General features: G+C 35.7%; 1 protein-coding gene across 1 annotated transcript in view; it reads right to left on the bottom strand.

The window, feature by feature from the left end:
* Positions 1-26746, bottom strand: part of PKHD1L1 (PKHD1 like 1) — a 157171-nt gene that overhangs the window by 7594 nt on the left and 122831 nt on the right. Inside the window, exons 61-73 of the mRNA XM_023223228.1 lie at positions 26236-26365; positions 25334-25455; positions 23583-23673; positions 20285-20433; positions 20080-20202; positions 19407-19518; positions 19212-19328; positions 13447-13612; positions 10028-10260; positions 9662-9829; positions 6962-7119; positions 4369-4504; positions 1153-1497 (exon numbers count right to left, since the gene is read on the bottom strand). Coding sequence (XP_023078996.1) covers positions 1153-1497; positions 4369-4504; positions 6962-7119; positions 9662-9829; positions 10028-10260; positions 13447-13612; positions 19212-19328; positions 19407-19518; positions 20080-20202; positions 20285-20433; positions 23583-23673; positions 25334-25455; positions 26236-26365 — 2050 coding nt within the window. The remainder of the gene's footprint in view (positions 1-1152; positions 1498-4368; positions 4505-6961; positions 7120-9661; positions 9830-10027; positions 10261-13446; positions 13613-19211; positions 19329-19406; positions 19519-20079; positions 20203-20284; positions 20434-23582; positions 23674-25333; positions 25456-26235; positions 26366-26746) is intronic.

Genomic DNA, 26746 nt, shown 5'->3' with positions numbered 1-26746 from the left:
TTGAAGCGTAAGCTTCATAAGCTGGATGGCAGATCTTCCTCTGACAGATACCTGCCTCTCCTATTCTTGGGGAGAGGTACACCTAGGTCAGAGTACTTGTGCTTGACCACTGAAGACAAAGGCATGGCTGCAGGTTAGCAGTGGGGGATGTTATTGCATGCCAGGAGACCAGGAAAGTTCAGTAGTACCTCAAGAGATGCATATGTAAAGCAGAGAAGATGACCCACTCTGTAGCAGAGGCTGTGAAGACAAGATGATAACATGAGAATGGAGGCCAGGACAGCCCCTTGGTATTCAGACCCCAACTTGAAAGGAGCAGATGGATAGAGAAAATTTGGAGAGCTGAGCATTTACCCAAGTGCCCAAACTGAGTAACCCTAAGGAAATGATTTAAGCCAGCAGAGATTTCTCTGATGGGACAGTTGAGCTTATTTTTTTATCTCTGATAAAAACTAGGAAGTGAGGGACACAAAGAGGGGATGATGGCTCATGAGGATGATTTGCGCAGTCACAGGAAATACAGACAGATTATGTACTTGCACATCTGCCCTTGTTAGGGTGAACCTGTGACTTTACCATGGAAATCTAACCCACAGCTCCACTGCTCAGAATATCCAAGAATGTATACTCTTTTTCTTAAGAAAACATCCACAGTCCTTCCTTTGACTTCCAAAGCTCTCCACGTCTAGCACCTGTCTAGCCCTCGGCTACACCTCCAGCAGCTTGTCCTTCCTGGCTCCTTCCACTCCAGACCAATTGGACCTGTTTCCTCTCTTCAAATGCACCAAACTCTAACCAACAGTTTCCATAGCCTGAACACTCTTTCCTCTGTCTTTTCATTGACTATCTTCATCCTTAATCTCTCATCTATAAGGTCACTTGCTTAAGTAGGTCTTCCCAGATCTTTTTATATTAGATCAAATTCTTTTGTTGAATTTATTAATCATCACAATAACAAAATAGAGATTCAAATTCCTTCCAATTCTAAGAGTTTGGTAGTACAGGAAAAAGGGTCTCTAGGCGTGTAGGAGGGTTCAGGATATGGGGTTGATGGGACTTCCTGAGGCCTAGCTCGCCAGGCCCTGATCAGGTTATTTATGGATGTGGATTTGGTAATTGCATTCCTCCATCTCAAACAACTGTTATTCATACCTGTGGTGCCATTGCTTAAGAACTGAATAGGAGGGTCTCCAATCTCTATTTCAATTATGAATCCCATGGATCTCTTCCTTCTCAGACTCTTCCCTCTTATCATTTTGCTGATACGGATTTTGTCACTTGGTATCTTTAGGAACAAGGCAAGATTTCTAACCAGATTGTGAGAGGTATAAAAGTCATCTTCTGTTGCAGCAGGTAATTGGAAAGAAACAAATATCACTGTGGCAGTGTGAATTTCAACAGGTATAGTTCCTTTAACCAAAAGATAAAGCAGCTGGTAGGTTCTATCAAAGTAGTTTTCACCAAGGACAGTGGAATCCAGGTTAGGAAGGAATTGGTCTATGAAGGAAAAAAGCCAGAACAGCACAGCTAAATATTACATATTATCACAATCAACATGCATTACTTAATGTTTGTTTGAATTTAGAAAATCCCCCCAAAATTCAACTTTATCATTCTTTCATAAGAAAGCATATCTTTTAAAAACAAAAACACTTATAGAACTGACTTGTGAAATTAAAGCCACTCCTTTAAAAAATACCACAAATAATCATTACACATTAGGTTTGTTTTAAAAAATAATTAGCTATATAGACACAGTATAAATGAGAAACAAATTGAGTTATGATCCCAGGAGCCTATACTGTACTTGAAACACTATTCACATGCTCATGATTTTAAAGGCTTGACTGAAGGCATTTGGTAATTTAAAAATATAAATTTAACTTTACTAGTTATCTAATTTATGCAGTGCTATATGCCAACTCTTAAAAGAGCATTTACAATTCAGTGTTTCTATTTTAACTAAGGACAAAACTGTGTAATATAAATGAAGTATATATTAAAACATCTCAGAAGAACCTTATACCAACTAAACAGACTTACATTTCAGCCTGAAAAAGTTTGGTGAATGCAAAACAAACTCTGCTAGGGAACTGAATTTTACAAAAGTGATTGAGATCATTATAATGAATGAATAAATATGTATGATTTTATGGCAGAGTATCAACAATGTCTAAGAGCTAATAAACCCACTAACACATGTTGAGCCCAGACAAATGCTGAATTGTGTAATAGTGGTGGTATGAGATGTGTAGCTTCTTACATTTCATTGTGAGGCTTACTGGGAAAAAGAAATTAAAATTTTAGGAAGAAGAAGGAATTTCACAGTAATGAAAGAAGCAGAGACAAAGATAATAAAACATTTGGGTAACCTCCAAAGTATGTATAGGTTCATAACACAGGGATATTATTTTGCATTCCAAGTGCCAAAGCAAAACGCTCACTTAAAAGCAATGCTGTTTCAGAAAAACACCACTACCACTACCATAAAACACACATTTATCTGTAAGAGGGCAGTGGTGGAATTGTTTTCCAGATCTTCAGCACCTACATTATCAGTTCTTTACATTACGTTCTGTCTATGGAGAACAAAATAATATCCCTGTGTTATGGATCTATACGTATTTTGGGGTTTTGGAAATGTTTTATTAATATTTATATCTTTGCTTTTCTCATTACTGTGAAATTCCATCCTCTTTCTAAAATTTTAATTTCTTTTTCCTAACAAGCCTCACAATGAAATGTGGTAAGAAGCTAAATGTTTTATTCCACTATTAATTATACAATTCAGCATTTGTCTGGGCTCAATATATGTTAGTGGAACTCTCTGCCTAAGAAGATAGTTCCTATTTTCCTGACTCTGAATGATATTGCGCTTGGTACCATATGTGTTATTTGAAAAGAGTGAAAAATCTATTAAAATTAAGCTATAAATGCCATTTCATTCATGACACAACTATTTATATATAAAAAGTAGTAACGCTGACTCTCTTAATTTAAAAGAAGGCAATATAGCATTATGGTTAAGTGCACGGGTTTTAGAGCTAGACTGTTTTTGAGTCCTTGTTGTACACCATACCAGCTTAAGACTGCTATGGACTGAATTGTGCCCCCATATTTCACATGTTGAAGCCCTAACCTTCAAGGTGATGGTATTTGGAGATGAGAGCCTTTGGGAGGAAAGAGGGTTTAGATGAGATTGTGAAGGGGGAGACTTCATGATGGAATTAGTGCCCTTCTAAAAGGAGACGCCAAAGAGCTTGCTCGCATCACAGTCTCTCAGCAATGTCAGGACACAGCAAGAAAGTGGCCATCTGCAAGCCAAGCAAAGAGCCCTCAGCATAACATGACCATCATGGCACCCTGATCTCAGACTTTCAGACATCCAGAGAAAATAAATTTCTGTCGTTTGAGCCACTCAATCTGTGGTATTTTGTTATGGCAGACTGAACTAAGACTACTCTCTTGGCAAATTACTTCCTGTGTCTCAATTTACTCATCTGTGCCTACCTCAAAGAGTTACTATGATGTAGTAACAATGAGTTACACATAAAGCATGTAGAGCTGTGCCTGAAATATATTAATGTCTCTGGAAACGTTAGCAATTCATGTTATTAATAGGAATATGACTTCTTCTATAAATGGGAAAGCAAACAGGTTACCTATTCATATTTTCAAGTCTAGCTCATATTATGATCTACCACACACATCTATATAATGGTTAGCTAAGATTATGGATCACATCAAAAAATGAGAATGAATAGCCCATGTGGAATGGAATGTATGCTATTGGCCTCATTAGAATCTTGTTTAACAAAAAGATTTAACATAAGCAGATATAAATCCTGGTGTTACAAATATTGGTCAATGAATAAGTTTAGCCTCTTCCATATGTTTCATTTAACAAAAGTTTATTTTATCATATTTACTTCAAAACCTTTAGTTGATGTTATATTAGCTTTCTTGGCAATAATTCATATGACTGCCAATTAATTTAGGCTCTAACCTTTATGAAATAGAAGTAAAGCCAAGATAAGGTGAAAATTTTAAGCAAAATCTCTTCTGAACATAGGAAGGACTGAATTCAACGTGTGCAAAATGAAAACATTCTTAGGAAGCAAAAGAATGCCCATGATAAACAAAAACTCATACCTGCATGTGCACAGATAAATAAGTTTCATTAGGAGTGATCTTTCAAGACACTCATGTTATAAATGAACACATCTTAGTATTTGGTGGACTGTGGCTAAAAACTTGTTTTCTTCTGCATTATCAATAGATAAAGAATTAGAAATACTAATAATCAGACATTTAAAATGTTACAAATAAGTACATACTCCATGTGTACTGTACTTTTTGAGAAAATACCTTTGTACAGATGGTTATTAAGTTCACAGTATTTCTGCTGGGCATTCCATATTGTATTTTTTGGACAGACCAATGAGTTGTTCACATAGACATCCAAACGTTGAAGTGTGGAAAAGAAAATTCCTACTAGAACAGCCTATTAAAGAAAAAAAAGTTTTGTCTTAAGAAAGCAATAAAACAGAATATTTGTAATTTAGCACTTAAACCATGCTTCAATATTGTATACTTTCTGCAAACTATTAAAACTAAGTTTTGGCCGGGCGCGGTGGCTCCCAGCACTTTGGGAGGCCGAGGTGGGCGGATCACGAGGTCAGGAGATTGAGACCATCCTGGCTAACACTGTGAAACCCCGTCTCTACTAAAAATACAAAAAAATTAGCCGGGCGAGGTGGTGGGCGCCTGTAGTCCCAGCTACTCCAGAGGCTGAGGCAGGAGAATGGCTGGAACCCGGGAGGCGGAGCTTGCAGTGAGCCGAGATCGCGCCACTGCACTCCAGCCTGGGTGACAGAGCGAGACTCCGTCTGAAAAAACAAAACAAAACAAACAAAAACCTAACTTTTATGGATTTGGGATAAGTGATGAACTAAAATTTTAAAATGGGCTTATATTCAACCATTCATACAGATAGTACAACTTAACCCTTAATTGACCATTCTCAATAGAAAAGTACAATAAGATAAATTATTAGATGACTATCTCTAAGTTTTAAAAAAGGGTCATTTAAAAGACAACAAAGGACAATACAGACTTTCAATATCAGGAGCAAGGAAAGGGGGACTTAGCTGTACTCTGTATACTGCAGCCACACAAAATTAGGTACTTCGTGTTGGGAAAAAAATGCTTATCTCTGAGAAAAATTTGGTAGAAAGACTAATAAATGTCAAAATAACCCTCCTCTCTGATTCAATTTTATTCATTTTTCATGTTTATATTGCTTATATTTCATGCTATCAGCTATGATCATAAAGAGACTGGCTTTTCCTAGAGCAGGGAAGGATTAATATGGAGTTTAATAAGCTATACATAGTTCTGGAATCTTCTTTTGATATTGTCTTCAGAGGCTCAGAATATTAACAGTCACATTACTTTGTAGACACCATTCTCATTTTTAGAGTTAAAATATTCTCTTCTGATTTTTTTAAAAAGAAAATTTTGAGTTCCTATTTCAGCCATGTGGTATTCTAAGTGCTGGCAAGAGCCACTGGCTTCTTTGAGCTTATATTCAAGAGTGATGAGAGACAAAAAATAGAAGTAATAAAAGGTAAAGTAGGAAACATGGTAGATGGTGATGAATCCTGTGGAGAAAAGAAAAATGTAAATCAGGGTGCGTGTAACTTGGGAGAGCCAAGGAAGAAGGCATGATCTTGGAGGCCTATTGAGAAAGTGGAATCTGAGGTGACAGGAACTTTAGCCACTTAGGGTAGAGTGTTTGAGGCTAAGGCAACATGAGAAACATAGGCCTAGCGGTAGCATGTTTGGTGTCCCTAGGAACAGCAAGGAGCTCAGTGGGGCTGGAGGAGTAGAAGAAGCCACAGAGCTCAGGGATGAGAGAGATTCCCATAGGGCCTCACAGGTCATGGTAAGGATTCTGACTCTTGGACAGAGACCAATAGGGAAATTGTTACAGAGTTTGAGGCATGGGAGAGTTGTGATCTGACATATTTTCAAGGTATCTGGCTACTAAGTTGAGGACAGACTATAGAAGGGCAAAGGTGGAAGTAGAAAGAGGAATTGGGAGGCAATTACCCTGATCCAGGAAAGGCTCAAACTGGATAGTAGCAGTGGAGGTGGTGAGAAGTGGGCAGATTCTGGTATTTTGAAGAGAGATTCAAAACAACTTGCAGATGGATTGGATGAGGAATGTGAGCAAAAGAGAGGAGTCAAGAGTGCTTCCAAGGTTTTATCTGGTGCGAAGGGATGGAACTGCTGTCTCCTGGGAAGGGGCAGGTGCCTCCTTCCCTTATTCCTTTCTGTGCTTCACCTTATCAGCATTCTTTCTTCACATTAAACACCCTGGGACTTTAAAGTCTCATATTCTTAGAAAAGAAAATCTGAATTATGACACTACTGGTTAAACGCATACTCTTTTCATACTAATTAAATATAAATTTAATGATCGTGTCCAAGTTCAGTTTCTAAAAAAGACTTGACATTATTGAAGATATTAAAAATAACATGCTGCAGTCTCTGAAGTAAATTCCAAAGGTGTATTTCTGACATATATAAGTAATAGCAGCATTGAAGAATAAGTATATAATTCTAAGTGATCAGTTTTGAATGTACATTATTTTTATGTAAAAATTTAGGTTTGCTTGTTAATCATGCAAATCATAGGCATCACTGTCATGCCTCATGTATGGAGCACCAAATCAAGTGCATATGGCAAGGGGATGATGGTGATGCTTGGTACTTGTACCTTCTGGCTAATGAAAACTGTCTAAACTAATAATAATTTCAGTGGTACCCTGATGCATCCTTGGAAATGGGCTGTAAGGTTGACAATGCTAGAACAAGGGAGGAGATACAAGTCTTAGCAGATAGAAATAACATGCAAATAATCAACAGCAATTACCCTTAAGACATCTTACCCTACCTTATTATGGTCAACATTAAGCAACATCAGTCGAAGATTCTGAGGACTGGTGCCAGTGAAGTAAATTTCATAAGATGTGTTCAGGGCCACAATGCTGTGAAACAGGGACAGCCTTCTCTGGCATGTATATCCAGCACACCAGCCATGATCCTGTGGGCCTAAATCCACGCAAAATGAAAGTGCATATTCCTATATAATGCATTTTATTAGTATAAAATCTGAAGAGTAATTGTATTTAAAATAAGTTGCCATGGTCAAGTTCAAATGCAAGTTCAGCATTTATACCTATTACCCATCCACCGTTACCCAGCCAGCTAAGCTATTTCTCAAACCTTGGCTTAAAAAGGAAGGCAGAGAAGAAACTTCTTCCTATCACCCTTGCTTTTACACTGCCCAGGGTAAGAAGGGTGGTAATAAGAATTTGTATTGGAAGGTCACTGAGAGAAATAGTAGATTTGCATATATCTCTACTTTAATGATAATATTCAAGCATAGGCCACATGATGAGGAAGAAAATGCTTGATGCTTTCTCCTCCCTACCAAATAAAAGCGTGAGTGGGAATTGAACTTTCTCAGGCTCTTTGTTAGGAAATGTGCTATAACAGAGTTAGTTTATTAACAATAGGCTCTGTACCTGGAAAACAGGGACATCTGAATGCCTGAATCATTGATTCATTAATTTGTTCTTTCACTCATGCACTTGTTTTTTAAAAATAGTTAATTTATAAATTCAGCAAACACATTTGTCTAATCAAGTCATTAATCTTCCTCCATTTTAATTTTAATTTAAGAAATTTTTGTTGACAATTGTTACTACAGGTACCATTAGAGTGTTGACATCATTAATTAACTGAAGCCACCTAAGAAATAACACTCCATCAAACCCCCTGGAAAGCTAAGAAATAGTGAACGCTTTTCTACCTGAATCCAAACATTTTCTGAGCAGGTTTAAAATTACTTTCATAACAAACTTCTGTATTTCACTTAGTTTTAAAGTGGCTGAGATTATACATATATAAAACATTGAGTGAAATATGGAATGAATTTTATTGATGTATTTATTCATTAGGTTTTCTTTATATCCTAGCTTACTTGGAAGTATTATCAATATTTATAACTACACTTCAATCAAATTTTAAATCAATATAAACTTCTAAAGGTCCTGTAAAGCCCAACCTTTTCCTTAGCATACAAAATATAAATCCTACTTTTAAATATACTTTCTTTGTGAGTTTTGAAAACATAAAGAAATATCTATGTATAACATAAAAATTTAAAGTGGCAAAAGTCATATTTTTAAAATAAATAAAATTTAATATTAATATTCAAAAGGAAATGAGTGATTTTCTGTAACTTTTATCTTGGGGAATTTTTTTTCCCCATCTAGTATAGCACATCCCAAGCTTCAGTGATTCTTCTAATACCTTCATGATTTTTCTGTGCTGCTATCATTTACATAAGACTTCTTTAAACTGATAGTCACCTTTTAAAATTTAAATTCATATTGAAGAAATATGTCTTGCCATTATTGTAAATGGAGAACATGTATTGCTTGCCAGAAAAGGGAAATGTAAAAATAAGACAATGAAATATTTTTCCACCATATAAAACAGAGTTATTTGGAAAGATCTCTTCTGTTACTCCATTATTCATTGACAGTTCTAAAGTTGTTCTCATGATCTCTGCTTCATAAAATCCGAAAAGCAGCATCTAAAATTGGGTTGACTGCAGGTCACAGAAACCAGGCATAGCACACACTGGGGTGGGAGAAGTGAGGAAAGCCCTAGAATCATGAAACTTTGGAACACTCCTGATTTAGTTCATTCTGTTCTTATAAACAAGTTTTTAAAGCATTTATATTTTATTGATTTCTAGAATATTTTAGTACATGTTGTGACACCACAAGGGTACAGAAATCTATCTAATCCAAACTATATACACTTTCAGCACATAAAAGATCCTAATCTAAGCCTGTTTAGGGACTAAGTTTTGAGCCCCTGGTGTCATTTCAAGAATATAAAATGAATCTTTGTCTGTGTTTTCGCTACCTTAAGAAGTTCATCTTACTCATTCAAAAAACCTTGGTTGCCTAAGCATGGAGACCATTACCTTCCTTCTCTGCTACAGCCTCCTAAGACCAGAATGGAAGAAACCTGATGCTACACCTTCACCAACTGGTTTGACAATCAAAGGAATTAGAGATGAAAAAACATGTTGATGGCAAGGTAAGTCTTCCAAAGATTCATGAGAATAAAACATGAGCAGGCTGAGAATACTGCTTGTCAGGTATTCCAAATTAACACATTATCAATTTTTAATATACACTAGGCAAATTGTATTTTTTGGAGATACTTGGACCATTTTTTTCCTTCAAAATACTTATACCACCTTATCAATAAAGTATGAAGATCATTCCAGAAATAACTTTCCCCCTTCTTCTTGCTCTCCTCTCCATCCCTCTTCCCCTCCTTCTTCTTTTTATTTTAATGGCCAATTTTAAATAACTGTCCTGGCTTTCCTGGATGAGGTACTGCAAGATCAAGTCTCTTCCCTGCGCATTGCTCATTCTTACAAATGGAAGGCAAACAAGGCCTCATGTTTGCTAGTTGTGTGGGGTAAATAATTTATGAGATGGCTTCATGCATTTAATAACAAACAAATGTTTTGAGTAACTCTAGTTTACGCATATTGAATACCTACCATTAATGAGATCAACATAACCATTGCCCATTATAGCCACTGGGGAAAGTCTTCGAGTTTCTGTGTCAGGATCCAGACTTTCAATAACCATCATTGCATATTCCATCCCAAAGCACTGATAGCTCTGCCACTCTGGAATGTACTTACAGGTTGAATCTCTAATAATTCCTGGAAACATATTATATGTATTTTAGCAATAATACAGAATCTCTTTGTAAAAAAATCCTCATAACATCTTTTTCTTGTTATGCCAGTTTAAGAAGCAGAAAATATAAGTTATTGGTTGAGTAGATAAGTCATTAAAAATAAAACATATATTTTGTTTCATGGGTTTAAGGCCTAACAACAGAATAAGATCCAACAAACCTTTATGAGGTGCTTTCTCTGTGACAGGAATTCTACTTCCATTCAAGAATGTGAGCATTGCCTTAGGAATTCTGTAGTCTCCAATTCCTAGTTGGCTGTTTCCATCCCATTCATATTCTGCTTGAGGTATCACAGAACCAGCACTCCCCAGAAAGGAGCCATCTATGTCTCTAAGAAAAGATTTCCTCTTGGCATCACAAACCATGTCTACACAATCAGATGGATTGACTTTACTGTGGAGAAAAGTTGAATTATTCAGTTCATTGTTTCTAGAGAGCAATATGAATATACTTGAATATTTGCTAACAGGGTATCCAAAAAAATTAATGTATTAAATCTGATTTCAGAGAGGTTTCAAAGTGGGACCAAGTAGCCTATGTAATTAGCATTGGAATGAGGTCTGCTTTTCCATTGTGTTGATTTGGTCTATGATTATGAATTCATTAACATTTCAAAACAACAAATCATACCTGTGGGATATAAAATCAGAATTCCACTTTTCTATTCTATATATTGTTGAATGATAGATTTCTTATTTGTGCATTGTTCACAATATACTAACATTTATCCAGAGAGTAGGTGAATGATTACCGTTTTACAAGACATATAAAATCCCTGTGTTGGCAGGGAAGTCTTTATTATTATTTCCTTTCCTTCTTGTCTTTAAAAATTATGAAAGTATTGCTTACTATAAAATAATCTAAAGATTTATTAAAAGCTCAATCCCTATCACCTTCCCATTCTAAGCTTTTAGGCTCATCACCAATTGCAGATTAGTATATATTCTTGTAGACCTTTGTTTATGGATATATGGATTTATCTGGATTATGTTTATTATGCTACATATTTTAGTAACCATTCCATAGATAACAATAAGAGATAAGATAAACTCATCATGCAATTCAAATGTAGATGGTATTTTGGCCTCATCTTGAGTTAATTGGAGTGTTGATTGATTGTTACCTGATTATAATCATAAAACAGCAGCTTAACGTGTAAGGTACTATATATTCAAATGGTATACATACAATATACTCATAGAATACCATGATATATACCATGGGCAGAGTTATAGTAACAAAATAATAGTGAACAGCTCAGATCTGTTAAATAGTATCTAGAATAGCTCTCCCTTTTTGCTATGAGAAACACATGAAGTTATTAAAACAAGTTATTCCTTACATAATATACAAGTTTTAGAGAAGGATTTTAATAAATATTTTTGTAGTTCATGTGTTCTTTGTATTCCAGTATGTGCAATGTGTTTTTGTAAGCAAGTCTGTGAGTAGAGTGCCCAGTGGCAGTCTTTTATGTTGTGGCTTTGGGCTCTTAGTTTAGGTTCCCAAGAAATAAAGCCTGAGATGTGGGTTTTTGTTCAAGTAAATTGCCAAAAGAATCCTCTCAAAAGGGGGAGAAGAGAAGTGGTTTATCCAATAGCTTTAATCTGATGCCATGAAAACCTCTGGCACATAAACTGCACAGCAGAGTTGTTGCCACCTTAAGACAAAGCAGCCAGCCTTGTACTCCTGAATTAGTCAGTCGTTTTACAGGGACTGCGGGGTGGTGGAAGGGAGCGCTTTGGACTCCTATGGCTAGTTCTATTTGGCTAAGAGCAAAGTTCTGAAAAGCCATGGGTTGTTATTGGCCAACACTGAGAACATCTGGGGGTTGGGTACACTGCCCAGTAAAGATCTGAGAGAGCACTGACGGCATCACCTACAAGCACAGAACTCAGAAAAATCATATTTGAAATTGTGGTATTTTCTTCAGGACTTAGATTCTAAAATTATATGTTGAAACTGAAAGATTCAGTGACAAGTAAATAAGAGATAATAACTGCCTACTGAGGAGGGGCTCTATGGACCCCCAAACACTGAAGTTCAACAATAATTAAATAAATAAGTGTTGGGTTGTCAGCAAAGCAAAATCAGATGAAGTCAAACAATTTATGAAATATTACATTTATCTGAAGAGGTACCTACTTCCTTTTTTTGATACAGGGTCTCACTCTGTTGCCCAAGCTGGAGTGCAGTGGTGTGATCACAGCTGAGTGCAGCCTCAACCTCCTGGGCTCAAGCAATCCTCCTGCCTCAGCCTCCTGAGTAGCTAGGACCACAGGTGCACACTACCACACCCAGCTAATTTTTATTTTTTAATTTTTTTGTAGAGATGAGATTTCCTATGTTGCCCAGGCTGGTATCAAACTCCTGGGCTCAAACAGTCTTCCTGCCTCAGCCTCCCAGAATTTGAGATTACAGGCACTAGCCACCGTGACTGGCTGAGATGTCTATTTAAATACAGAACATAATTCCTTTTCTCTTCCCCTAAGCTGAAAATGATCAAAGATCAGTAATAATTTTTTTTCTTCCTCCAGTATTGCCTTATATCTAAATTCCTGGTCTGTACTTCTTATAAAACGTAGGAATTATTAGATATATTATTCTATGACTTAGAATCTAAATGATCGCTTCTGGAAACGTCCTGACACCAACTGACCTTTGTGATCAGAAGATCACTGTTCTAAGTTTATGTGTATTTATAATCACAGTGATTATAATGGCTGACATTTAATTTCCAAGCACATTTTGGGGTGCCTGTGATAGGATATTTTGGAAACAATAGGTAACCAAAAGGGTAAGAAAAAGGGAAGAAATAATAAGAGATATCTCTTGTCCATTAATGACTGTTAACTTGAGAAATAAACAAAAACAATGTGTATGTGGCTCTTGCCTGTAATCCCATTGCTTTGGGAGGCCAAAGTAGAAGGAATCCTTGAGGCCAGGAGTTCAAGACCATCCTGGGAAACATAGAAAGACCCTGTTTCTACAAAAAGCAAACAAACAAACAAACAAACAAATAAAAACTTAGTTAACTAAGCCAGGCATAGTGGCATGTGCTTGTAGTCTCAGCTGCTTGGGAGGCTGAGGTGGAAGTATTGCTTGAACTCAAGAGTTTGAGTCTGCAGTGAGCTATGATAGCATCACTGCACTCCAGCCTGAGTGGCAGAGGTATTTTCCAGGATGTCCTAAACTCCTGGGCTCAAGCAGTCTTCCTGCTTCAAACTCCTGAGTAGCTGGAACTACAGGTGCATTACGCCTGCTCTTAAATGGAAAGATATTAAAGTAGAACACACTTCAGACCCCATCCATAGCTTTCATATTTAACAATGATGATATTATTGATGATTCACACACACGCACAAAGCAATGGGAGAAAACATATATGTTAAAGCCCAGTTTTTAAAACTCAACTGAGAACATTTAGATTTACATTATTAAATGGTCTTAATTTTCATAATGCTTGTTAAAGTTTCATAAAAACTGGTAGTTATTTTAATATGCCAACTTAGATCTTGAGCAGGAGGAAGTGAGAATGAAAAACTATAAAGATAGAAAAACCACAATTTTTATGTATTTTACCTTATATCAGGCCTATGTATAAATATTTTTGATTGTTCAGTAGTATCAACCAGTTTTATATTCTTCACATGGATTGGATGCTGTAAATCTTCATTTAAAGGGTTAGTAATGAATATAACATTAGTTTCCCCTGAACAAACATTCTTAAATCCAACAAATGTTGAACCTAAAACATAAATAATAGATAAGTGATTATTTTCTCTAAAGAAAGTGATAAAATCAGATTTATTTAATGCACATTCTGCCAAACACATCTTTTGTCACTACCTTAAACATGGAGCTCTTGCCTGATATGGTAAATAAGTCTACCACTATTTGTGGGAGCCTGTTGCCTACCAATACTCATATCACTAGGTAATGATCGCCCATATTTTCTCCGGGCTTGGCCATGTAACTTGGTTTGGCCAATGGGACAATAGCAATCACAGCATAAACAGAGATCTGGAGAGCGCTTGCATATTGGAGCTTGCTCTTTCTTAGTGTTCCAGGGAATTCTGTGACTTCCAACATATGGGTAAGCCTGGGATACATGTGGCTCTATCACTCCTATCACCCCAGCTAATGGCCAGCACCAACTGTCAGCAAGCACCAACCACCAGACATGGAAGTAAGGCTATCCTAGACTAACCAGCCCATAGCCATCCTGTAAACTGATGGCACCTAATGGACAAGACCAGGTGAGACCAGCAGAAAAACCATCCAGCTGAACAAAGCCCAAATTGACAATCCACAGAATCATGAGCTAAATGGTTGTTTAAAGTCTCTAAATTTGGGGGGTTATCCAGCTAAGATAAATGAACCACTATTTTTCCCTTGGCTTCTTTGTATATATTACATGGCTAAAAGACAAAATTGATTGGATCCAAAAACTTAATCTCCATTGTACTTAAAATCCAATAACTCTAAACAGAAAAGCAAAAGGTGACCTCTAAAATTCTTAAATCAGTTATGTTTTATCTATGCCTCTTCTTAATTATATTTCCTCCTAAGAAGAGTCTATATACAGGAATACAAACCTGTAGATGAGTATTAATAAAATATCACAGTAGCAGATGCTGTTTGTGCCCTGCCCAGATCTCCTTTACTGGGTCAATGCACCCAACACCTAGTTCCTCCTGTAAGTATCGGCTGCAAACCACTCATAGCTGCAGTCTTCTGTTTTTGTTTTTTGAAATAAAGTCTCACTCTGTCACCCAGGCTGGAGTCCAGCGGTGTGATCGTGGCTCATTGCAACCTCCACTTCCTGGGTTCAGGCGATTCTGCCTCAGCCTCCCAAGTTGCTGGGATTACAGGTGCCTGCCACCATGCCTGGTTAATTTTTGTATTTTTTCAGTAGAGATGGGGTTCCACCATGTTGGCCAGGCTGGCCTCAAACTCCTGACCTCAAGTGATCCACTCACCTTGGCCTCCCAAAGTGCTGGAGTTACAGGCGTGAGCCACCGCACCTGGCCAGCTGCTGTCTTCTCTAAAGAATTGCCCTTAGCCACTTGATAGTTCCCTCAACTGAGAGATTATGTACTCCCTTCCATTACCACAAGTAGCTATGCCTGACTGACAAGACATATGGAAGAACCTTTTGCCTCAATGTGGGAAAAGTATTTGGCACAATTTACACTCCACAGCTCTCTGAAGTATCAGGTAGAAGAAGCTGGACTTCAGTTGAGGTCATATCCTTGCTTAACTCCTTGCCTCTGCCCTATTCTAATACTTTTTTCACTCCCTTTCTCTTCAGAGCATACCTTCAATAATCCACTTGCATAAGAATTCCATTTCTGCTTCTACTTTATTGATGATTTGAAGAAAGAAAATGAAACTATAATGGTCATTCACAAATTCAAAGAAAATCTCAGGATATAAGTGTAAGATTAGCAGAACCTTACAACTTAAGAGATGGTTGGGTTCTGAGCCCTACCAAATCCCCTACATCAAAGGCCCTGACAGAAACAAAGTGGGATGCTAAGTTAGATGGAGATATATGGGAAGAGGTACTTGGACCTCGAAGTCTCAGAATGTGCTGAATGCTCTGGATGTGTATAAATGGTATACTCCTTATTAGAGAGTAACTTCCTGCTCTACTTGCTTAAAATCATCAGGGACCTCAACAGAGCCTTACAAGACAAATCTTATCTTCCACAGGACCTGTTCCAAGGGAATTATACACTAGTATGGCCAGTTTTAATATGTTGCTGGAATGACTTTTAAAAGCTTGGAAATAGTGACGGCACACATTAAGCAGAAATGCCCAAATTTCCATGACATGTTGTGAGAAAAATGCAAGTCAAAGGCTCAAAAATGGGAATATTGAAATGGATGTATTATATAATTCCAATGCATTTCAGCCCAACTCAGAGGTGGCCTTGAATGAGTATGGGGTGGTGTGGTGTGGGAAGGTCTTTCCAATTAAGAGAAATTTGGGTGGTACACAGGATCATCTGCTTTTTGTGGAGAGAGAACTTATCGAAGGTAAGAATAAATATAGACTCCTGGGTAGTGATGAGTGGCTTAGCTGATTGGTAAGGGGCCTGTAAGAAAGTACACTGGATGTTCAGGAAAAAAACTTGTGGCTAGATCTGTCAAAATGGGTACAAAAGGCATGCTATTGCCTACCAATAAGCATTCAATACAGAAGAGTACCTGAAAAAGCAAATGGGCAGGATGATTTGTCCAACAAATGTCAGTTAATCTCTGTCCTCAGTCACCCCAGCCCTTACAAATCAGCTTATGAACTAAGTAGCCTTTTTGGTGGAGATGGAGGCTATGCATGGCTCCAACAGCATGGCCTTCTTCTTTCCAAGGTTAGTGGAGCTACTTCCACTACTTAATGTCTGACCCAAATTGCCCGGCACAGAAATTAAAATGAAGTCTTTAGTATATTACCATTCCTCAGGAAATCAAACAATTACTTAAAGTTGGTGACACCGGATTTATTGCACCCTGGAAAGGGTAACAATTCATGCTGAGTAGTACTGACATGTATTCCTGGTGTGAGTTTTTTTTTTTTCTTATAGGGCTTCAGTTAGCACCCCATACTAGGACTCACAAAGTGATCTAATGGCATGAGCTCCTGCATAACATCACCCTAGACCAAAGATCTCATGTTCAACAAAATAGGTACAGGGGTGAGCATAAGACAATGGGATCACAATGGAAGAATTGCTCCAATCATATAATATAGCATCTGGAGAATCACTCCAACAGACTGGTGGAATAGACTCTTGAAGGCACAGCTGAGCTGTCAGCTTTGGAAATGACAACCTGCAAAACGTGTTATTAACCTAAAACAAAAGACATTATATGGTGGTAAATATCAAAAATATAGAATATCGGGGTGCTGGTACCAAAGGCAAGAAGTAGGAGTAACTTTTTTCACCATTATCCCTGGAAGTTCACTTGGGAAACTTGTGTTTCCAATAGTAAAATTTTAGGTTCTATGAGTCTGGAGGTCTTAGTTCCCAGATGAGATGTGTTTTCCACAGGACATACAGTAAGTGACTCAAAAAAATAAAGCTATACCTACCTCATGGTTACTTCAGGCTTCTCATCAGACAAAGAAAGCTTTACCATCTGGCAGAAGTAACTGACCCTGATCACCATGCAGAGGTAGGCCTATTCTATAGAATGAAGGCAGGATGCACTCACATGATCCACCAGGGTATATGCCCACTATCAGTTGTAAAATGGCAAGTACAGAAGTTATGGCTTCATAAAGGCACAGAAACCAGGGACTTTTTTTGTTTTTTAGACAGAGTTTCACTCTGTTGCCCAGGCTGGAATATAGTGGTGTGATCTCAGCTCACTGCAACCTCGGCCTCCCAGGTTTGAGCAATTCTCCTGCCTCAGCCTTCCAAGTAGCTGGGATTACAGGCACCCGCCACTATGCCCAGCTAATTTTTTTGTATTTTTAGTAGAGTCAGGGTTTCACCATGTTGGCCAGGCTGGTCTCAAACTCCTGACCTCATGATTCATCTGCCTTGGCCTTCCAAAGTACTGGGATTACAGGCATGAGCCACGATGGACCAGGGGCCTATTTATAACAGGGATAAGGGTCTGAGCCATTCTACCAAGCAAGCCATCTTGACAAGCAGAAGTGTTAGCCAGAGAAGACAGAAATTTAGAAAGGGCGATGCATGAGAGAAATGATGAGTATCATTTATGGTTTAGGGACCAGCTGTGGCAGTGTGACCACCAACCCACTTCTTAAAGTTTTTCCCAGAAATTGTGAACATGCAGAATTTGGGAGAAATCGTGTCCTGGTAGAATAACTTAATATAACTAACAATGAAAAAAGCAAGTAGATCCCAGGGGTCCCAAGAGAGGACTGAAGTGGATACAGGCTGGTACACCCATCTCTCATCTCTTTGAATAATTGGCTGTTAACAACTCTCGTTTTTCCCAGACAATTAGCTTAGCCAAAAAGGAGCCATATACCTGGGAAATTAAGGTCCTCCCCATAGGGGCAGCTGTACCCAAAAACTAACATGGGGATACAAATGACTCCTGTCCCCCACCCACCTCGCCAAATGTGAGATCAACTCTGTGGCAATTTTAACTTACACTCCAGAGTTTCCCAGTGGCATCAAGTGAAGCTACCCTATAGCTCATGTCACATCCTTGCTTAGCAACTTCCCTTGCCCTGTTCTCTTCCTTCCCTTTCTACTAGGCATTCCAAGAAGCCACTAATATAAAAGTCCTCATCTAAGGCTGTTTCTAGGGAATCTAAGTCAACTAACTTTTATATGTTATTTTAAAAGACTGTGTCTTATGAAAGAATAATAGTTATTTGTGTTCTTTCCATAAACTTCAATTTTAAGGCTTCATTTCATAAGGGCAGTTTCATTGCCACATGATATTTATAATATTCTGGAGCATATTATTTATTAAAAGCCATATATGTTCAATTACAACCTATGTAGCATGTTATACAATTTCCTCCAAGGGTATCATCATTGCAATTAACACTTAAAAATGTTGCCCATTTGTTTCACATTTCTGGGATCTAAAGTTGTGAGGAAGAACCTGTGAAAACTTAGATGTCTAACTTATTGAACTACTTTCTTCAAAGAGACACTGGTTAAAATTATCCTGGAAGGGAGACTTGCTCCATTACAACAGGAAATGCACAGTGTTATTTAATAGGCCAAATGAAAATAATCGATGTGTTTACTACATTAATTTCTATATAATTATTTTACATTTCTAAGCAGCCATCCTGGTTCAGTGAAAGAGTAGTGGAGTTTGAATCAGAAGATTTTGATGCTAATCCTAGCTGTGCCAATAGCTGTGGGAATTCGGCCAGGCACTAAAGTTCTATGAAGCTTAAGGTTCTTAAATTTTAAAAGGGGATGATAATATATAATCCTACTTACATGAAAGGGCTTTTAAAATTATACACATTAATTAATATTAAATCACAACACAGTGTTTTGTTGTTGTTGTTTTAGAAGGAAAATTTAACATCAATTCTTCAACATACAGTATAAGAATCCTGCCAAGGAACCATTCTCGAAATTGACTCTGATGTCTGATTTGTCATATTGAGCAGATTGCTGTAAAAATTGACTTAAATCATTTTTACTAACAATGAAACATTGTTAGTTTCAATGCATTATATAGCATTATACATACTAGTAAACACTCATATTCCAAGATCACATTTTGATGTTGAAAAATCCATAAGGATAACTTTGTTGAAACATTATTAGTTGCCCTCTATATATTATTTACAGAAATTCATTGAGAAGATTTGTAAAAGATTGTGTACTTGCCTGAGATGTCCAAAAGGCCACTGATGGCATTGTAACTCATGATCCCTGCATGGGGCTTTCGGGGTGCCATGTTATGAGCTGAAGCAAAGGTAGGCCAACAAATCCCACTTCTCCCACCTTTTACCAAAAAAAAAGTTAATGAAAATTGAATATGCACTCATATGAACACCAACATTAAAGTTTCAAATTTTTCACCTGATGGAGATCTAGGACTCCGATGAGCAGCAGTGAGTTCAATATTGGGATCATCATTAGTTAGGACATCAGAGCAATTAAACCCAGGGCTACTTCCAACAATTAATGAACTCTGTTTGGAAATAAGCCAACCAATATAGCATTAATAATGGCTCTTACTAAAATAAAACATGATAATGAATAATACTGAATTCTACTGTAGTAAATAAAACACAAAGTATAAATTCAAAAAGTGGATCATTCATTAAACAAAGATGAAAAAGGTGTGATTGCAACCCCAACTGGAAAAACACTGAGATAGGAGAGGGAAGACAGACGTGTAAATAATTATATATAAGGACATATTATGTTTCTTTGATAAACATATCCAGGGAACAGAAGGAACAAAAAAGTGGAGGAAGTGTCATTACCACCTAAACTGGCTCAGAAAAAACTTCATAGAGGGAGTGAAAATTACTATTGCAAGATTAGCAGGTGATAAACAAGAAGAGGGAAGGGAGGAGGAGGGATAAGAATGAACAATTTTTTAAGCAGAGGGCAGTGGGAACAAAGGCAGGGAGGTGTAGGTGAGACAGATAGAAGTTAAGGAAATTATTCTTATTAGTCCTTCAGTAATTCTACCCTTCTCTGAGTTATTTTTTTCCCCCATGGTGTGGCTGTATTAATTTATTACCTTAATTTGTACTTTTTTACTGGAAATTTTGTGTGATATAGCAGCTGGCATGTAAATCATTGGAAAAATGGCCATTCCATTGTCAACCAGGGTCACATTATAAATGTGCACACTCTCTGTGGTCTGCAACAGAATTTACAGGTTACGTAATACTAAGGACAATCATAAAACAAAATAAACAATCACCATCTTTAATCATAATTACCTGAAAATAAATTCCATAATCCCAGCATGTCCAAATGATAAATCCTTGTATAAGAGAACATCCAGGAAGGCCATCTTGGTTCATATAGATACCATATAAACCCCCATGGGCTTCATTGTCAAACCACTTTTCCACGGGATTAAACTGGCCTTGGAAGGAAATGTAGAACCAGAGAATGAACGCTACAATTCATGTCACATAGTTTTAATAAGCAGTATCAGTTAAAGTTAACAAAATTCTTTTCAAAATTGCATACATAATTCTGATATCAGGTTTAATATGATCAAATATTGTTATGGCTCTGCCATTTATGGTTCACTCTATTTAGTGTCTTTCTTTAAATGTTCTCAAGATAGAGTCTCACTATGTTGCTCAAACTGGTCTCAAACTCAAGCCATCTTCCTGCCTTGGCCTCCTGAGTAGGTGGGACTACAGGCATGCCCCACCTCGCCTGGCTTATTCTAATTAGTATTTAATTTTGTCTAACTAGTCTCTTCACTGTTATTTAAAATAACTGTATACTCATTTACAAAATTTAGTATTAACACCCTTACATTATTTTGTCTGATTAAAGTAAACATTAATTCAATTAGAAAGAGAATGGGATTTAGATACAAATAAGCCTAAACTTGAAACACAATGGTACAGCTTACTGTCTGTGAAATGCTCCCCCTAAACATCTTTCCATTGCTATGTCCTTCTGGCCATCCCATTTTCAAGTCAAATGTCACTTCCTTAAAAAATCTTCCCTAAATACCTGATTCAAAATAACACCTCAGTCACTTTACATTGCAATTAAAATTCCTTTCACTTGATATTTTTATTATTAATTATTTGTGAATTATCCATCTCTTCTCTCCTAGTAATATGTAAGCTTCATGAGAGAAGACATTGCACCTAGCTCATTCACCATCATTTCTTGGAGCCTAGAAGGTTGTACAGAGATAGGTGGTCTTTAAATATTTTAACAATTGGTGTATGTATTATCTTGGGAAAGTTGTTTTAGGACCTTAGTTTCCTCATATGTAAAAAGTTTTAATGATTAATTCAGAATTGTTTCAAAAGAAAATGAAATCACCCACATAAAGTGCATAGCAAATACTCTCAATAAATGGCAACTATACTCATTATTAATATATAGAACAAAGGGGATTTTAATGAAAGTTTTACTTATGTCCAAATCAGTTCAATAACCTTACTAACTGCCTCCCCAAACAGTCATGAATTGGAAGACTGTCTATAAAGAGCAGCACCATCTCCTAAATTGTACTTAATACCAGCTCTCCTGTTCAGGTTCCCTGGTATCTGTTTCCTTTTATCTTCTATTGATTTTCCCTTCTTCCTAGTCCTTTGGGTTTTACATTTTATTTATGATCTTCCTGGTTTTGATAATTTTCCTGCATAAGAAGATTTTTACATTTCTCTCCCTTAGAGTCACACAATAATAGATGCATGGACAGATAGGGTTTCACCCCTGAACCCGGTGTATATCACTATCCCGAGCTTCCCAGACTCTTGTCTGGGGGATGGATTGAATAAATTGATGTACCATTACAGGAACGTAAATGCTTCATTCCTCTGTGATGTTTCATATTTCAGTTGCTGTAACTCCAAAATCTCCTTATAAATAGTCTCAATTATTTAGGAATATCAGCATAGTCAGTGAAAAATGCATTATATAGCATTATACATACTAGTAAATACTCATATTCAAAGATCACATTTTGATGTTGAAAAATCCATAAGGATAACTTTGTTGAAGTTGTAAAGAAATTACATATTTAAAATTCTAAGCCAAAGAAAAGCCACTTCAAGTGGTTGGGAACTAAAATATTTAACAAGAGCATATATCAAGGAATCAGTTAAGTATGTTGACAAAATAGTTTTTATTCCTTCAAAACGTATTTTGCACAAGAATAAAACCCGCTTAAGTCTAAAAATGTTTGAATTGACAGAAAAAAAATGCTGATTCAAAGAATCTTAAAAATAAACACACTTTTAACTAGTATATTTTTTAAAAGATGAATTTCATGCTATATAAATCATGCCAAATAAAGCTGTTAAAAAGTAACTATACTGAGATTTTTTTTTTTTTAATATCAATTCTGGAAGGGACCTACATTTCCCAGAGAAAGTCCCATTTTCTTTAACTTTCTTTAAATTTCTTGAGGGGTAAAGTCTGCAGATTTATTGTGTGTTTTACTTTTTTGATCTCGTAATAATTTATTTACATGGTTGAAAATATAGAAGTTATTGAAAAAGTATACAATTATAAGTACTGAGTTCCCTTGTTCCCAATTACTTTCTATGATTTTTATACTTTTCTTATGTAAATACAAATACCATATACATTCTGATTCCTTCCCTTTATTCCACAAAACATATTTTATATGTATTATACCTAAAATAGTATTATATAAACTATTTTGCACTCTCCAGTTAGCACTTAAGAATATTCTAAAGAGTTCTTCATATCAATACATTGAATACTTCTGCCTTCTTTCTTCGAGTAGTCTAGTATTCCATCGTCTGACTTTATATAACTATTCCAGCATTGGGGGACACAAAGTGGCTTTCGGTTTTCTGCTAGTACAGACAATGCTGTGATGAATAACCTTGTTCATAAATAATTTTCTAAGTTTGTAAAAGCAACTGTTAGCTAGATTCATAGAAGTGGAAATGCTGAGTCAAAGGTAAATGCATGTGTTATTTTGGTAGATGTTGTCATGTTACCCTAAGCAGAGATGATATTGTTTTGTCCTTCAAACAGCAAGTTGTAAATGTTTTGCTTTCCCTACAGCCTTGTCAAAAGAGTAGATGCTCAGTTAGTTCTTAATTTTTACTAATCTAATATAGAGAAATCTATATTTGAGAAGTGTCTGTTCATGTTCATTGACTTTTTGATGCATGCAGGTTTAACATATGAATAGTGAGCATTTATTCTATCAAAGTAGAATTTAAAATAATGGGGTATGTCAACGTGTATCTCCATAATAAGTGCTGTTTTTGTAAAAATGGTGGTGGGATGAGGTACTCACTGTCCCAATGCCGACCAAATCAAGAACTCAAGTTGCTGTTGGAGTTTTGGGATCATAAACTTGGGAAAATAAAGTTTTCCTTAGAAACCTATTTATTTTTAGATCCAATGTTATCTTGAAATAATTTATCTTGTTGAGTTATTTCAGTGACCAGAAGGAAAAGATATTATATATTGAATTAACAAACAATAATTATTTATTTTAACAATTTTGGACAAGTTATTTCCTAATTTTAGCGATTCCTGGTTTAAAAGACTTACCTGGGCAAGGTTCACCATCAATGCGGTATCCTGCTCTTCCAAATCCAGCAACTACATTATTCTGTAAAACTGTATTGGTCCCTCTATTTATCTAGTGCAATGATTTAAAAAAAATACTGTGCATCAGGCTAGTAAACATTTATATAAATTGAGAGTAAGTATATGACAATATACTTATGAAAACTTTTAATTATGACTACATTTTCAGGAGGAAAAATTTAATTTATTATTTACCCCATTCAAACTTAATTATAAGTGATGTATTGAAATTACACTAGGTTCTTGGTGTAAAACCATCATTAAGTCCTATAGCCTGGACTTCATTTAAAAACTACATTAAAGAGATTATTTCTTATTTCAGTCACAAAATCCACTGAATGTGGTTTAAAATTTACAAGGCACAGAACAAGTTCCAGTATTATAACACGGTTACAAGAATGTTAATACTTTTTTCAGGAATTTGTGATCACTGAAAAAGTGATAAATATATATTTATATTTTATATTTATATATGTTTAATATAAATATATATTCATATAAAATTATATATATACATATATATATTTTTTTGAGACAGGGTCTCGCTATGTTGCCCAGGTAGGTCTCAAACTCCTAAGCTTAAGCAATCCTCTTAACCTCCCAAGTAGCTAGGATTACAGGTGCAAGCTCTTTTTACAGGCTCTTTTTAGTTATGTTTTGTTACCAATTTGATTAATTTATTTTAAAAAAGACAACTAAGGCAATGACAGTGGATCATAAGATTCAGTGGAAACATTGACTAGTTTACATAACGTTGGCTATAATCACAAAGTAGATTAGCATGAGTGTTAGGTAATTACTAAACAATTTTATTTTATAAGCCAAGTCAAAGTAGAAAAAAATGGAAGCATACAGCACATATCATTCTTGCCTATGGTGTCAGCAAAACAGTCAAAAGTTGCAATCATATTAAACACACTTATTTTTAAACATTTTGATAAAAATAGAGTCACATGAATTCATAAATGTCAATTAAGTACCCTTTCTTTCAAAAGATACAAATAGCCTTAAAGATTTGGAATTGACATTTAATATGTATAAACAGATAAAAAGAGATAATTTTTACATCATAAATGTGTACTAAATTTCAGTTTTCAGATTTTACCTTAAGGTATTAATTAATAGTTGTGAAAAAAAAACCACTCAATCCTTATCCCATCTTTCAAAGGTAACTATTTTTAATTTCTTTCGATTCTATGTCATAGGTAAAGGCAGGAGGAAGCTATCACCTCCACTTTCTCTTTTCTTGTTTGTAATCTTACTCTATATCTAAACAAACACTTATAATAATTGAAGAAACTTTATGGGAAACAAGAAGGTTCCAATTAGTAATATCAGATAAGTATAATAACCTTGCATGTAGAATCATGACCATTTTAGATGATAAAAGGATTTTAGAAATTTCATTGTCTATTTTCATTTTTAGGGAGGAAACTAAATTCAGAATTAAGTAGTAATATGCCCAAAGCACTCAGTTGAGTAGTAGCAGCAAAGAGGCCTTGTACTGGAACTTGAAATAATGTTGGAGAAGAAAGGAGGTAAGAGAACTATTTAAGCCAATAGACATCAACAGAAAAAAATACACCAATGGCTACCGAAACTTACATCATCTTTTTAAAAGTGCATTCACTCCTTTAGTTAGCTCATTTTATTATATTTTTTCAATCACTGATATAATTATGTTAGTATAATTATAAATTTGTTCTCACTACCTCAATTGCTGCATGCCAGAGAGTTGAACTTAAATCTTTTCTGTTCTGATAGGTTCCTGGCCAAACCGAAAGTGCAATCAAATTCCCTCGGACTTGGTTGGCATTCCCCCATATTCTTATGCCTGTTTAAAAAAAAAAAAAAAAAAGTAAAAAAAAAAGGAAAGAAAATCCCCAAAATACGTAAGTCAATTTGAAACGACTATTACGAGTTATGTCTTTTGATTTTTCCATAAAATTATTTTTCTACTTTGAGCCTGACAAATGATCCTTAGATTTTTGAAAGATTCCTCTGAACTCTTTGATAATGAACTCTCCCTCTTTAATAGACTACCTGAATTAGAATCTCTGGGGTGCTTGTTAAATATGTGGGTTCACAGGGTCCATCTCAGATTTTATTTAACAAACCCACAGCTTTTATATAAATTAAATAAATTTATTATACTTTATACTGACAAAAATCAATATAATATGCCTAAAGTTGTATATAACCTTTTTTGTAATAATATTTGTGATTTATATGTGAGGAGTATTACATTTAAATAATTAGTGATTAGATAACTCATATAAGAATGTGGTCTGGTAAAAATTCTTCCATGTTATAGGGCTATAGTGTCTAATATGATAGCCATAGCCACATGTGGCTATTTAAATGTATATTAAGTGCAATTAAATTATGTACCATTAAAATTAAAAATTCATTTCCTCAGTCACAATTCAGCTCCTAGCCATAATTCAAGTGCTCAATAGACACATGTGATTTAGTAATTACTATTATTAGACAGCATAAATATAGACCATTTCCATCCTCACAGAAAGATCAATTGGGCAGTATGGCTCTAGAGTTTACAGATAAGAAAGCCTCCACAGGACACGTAATTTGGACCAAAATATTATTATATTACCTTCTCCCACTGTAAAGTATATTATGTTGTCATCTATGTCCAGTCCATCTGTCCCAAATACACCAATTGCTGGAGAGAAGCCATGGTGAAAAGCACAGCCTCGAATATAGGATGATCCATGTTCTTGAATCTATAAAACATTGGGATACAGAGAACATTTTAAAAATAAAATTACAGTATATTTAAAGAAAAAAATTGAATTAAATTATTTTCAGTAAACAAACCTTGATCAATCATCAATACTCAATTCGCTTTCTCTTAAAGATGATTTCTCCATAAGTCTTTAATACATCCATATATAAAATATGCAAATTTCCATATATCTGAATTTATTATTAGATATATTAAATATATATGCTTACTTTAAATGCAGATTTAAAATTCTCAAGTGCTTTTCTATGCATTTATATTCCTATTATCACTTATAAAATGTTAAGGTGCTAAAAATTACTTTTTTAAGAATAGTTCATGATGACAGGGATTTTTTTTTTATTACAAAAAACACTTTAGG

Source organism: Piliocolobus tephrosceles, chromosome 7, assembly GCF_002776525.5.
Source record: "Piliocolobus tephrosceles isolate RC106 chromosome 7, ASM277652v3, whole genome shotgun sequence".
Lineage (NCBI taxonomy): Eukaryota > Metazoa > Chordata > Mammalia > Primates > Cercopithecidae > Piliocolobus > Piliocolobus tephrosceles.
This window is presented reverse-complemented; position numbering and strand designations above follow the sequence as displayed.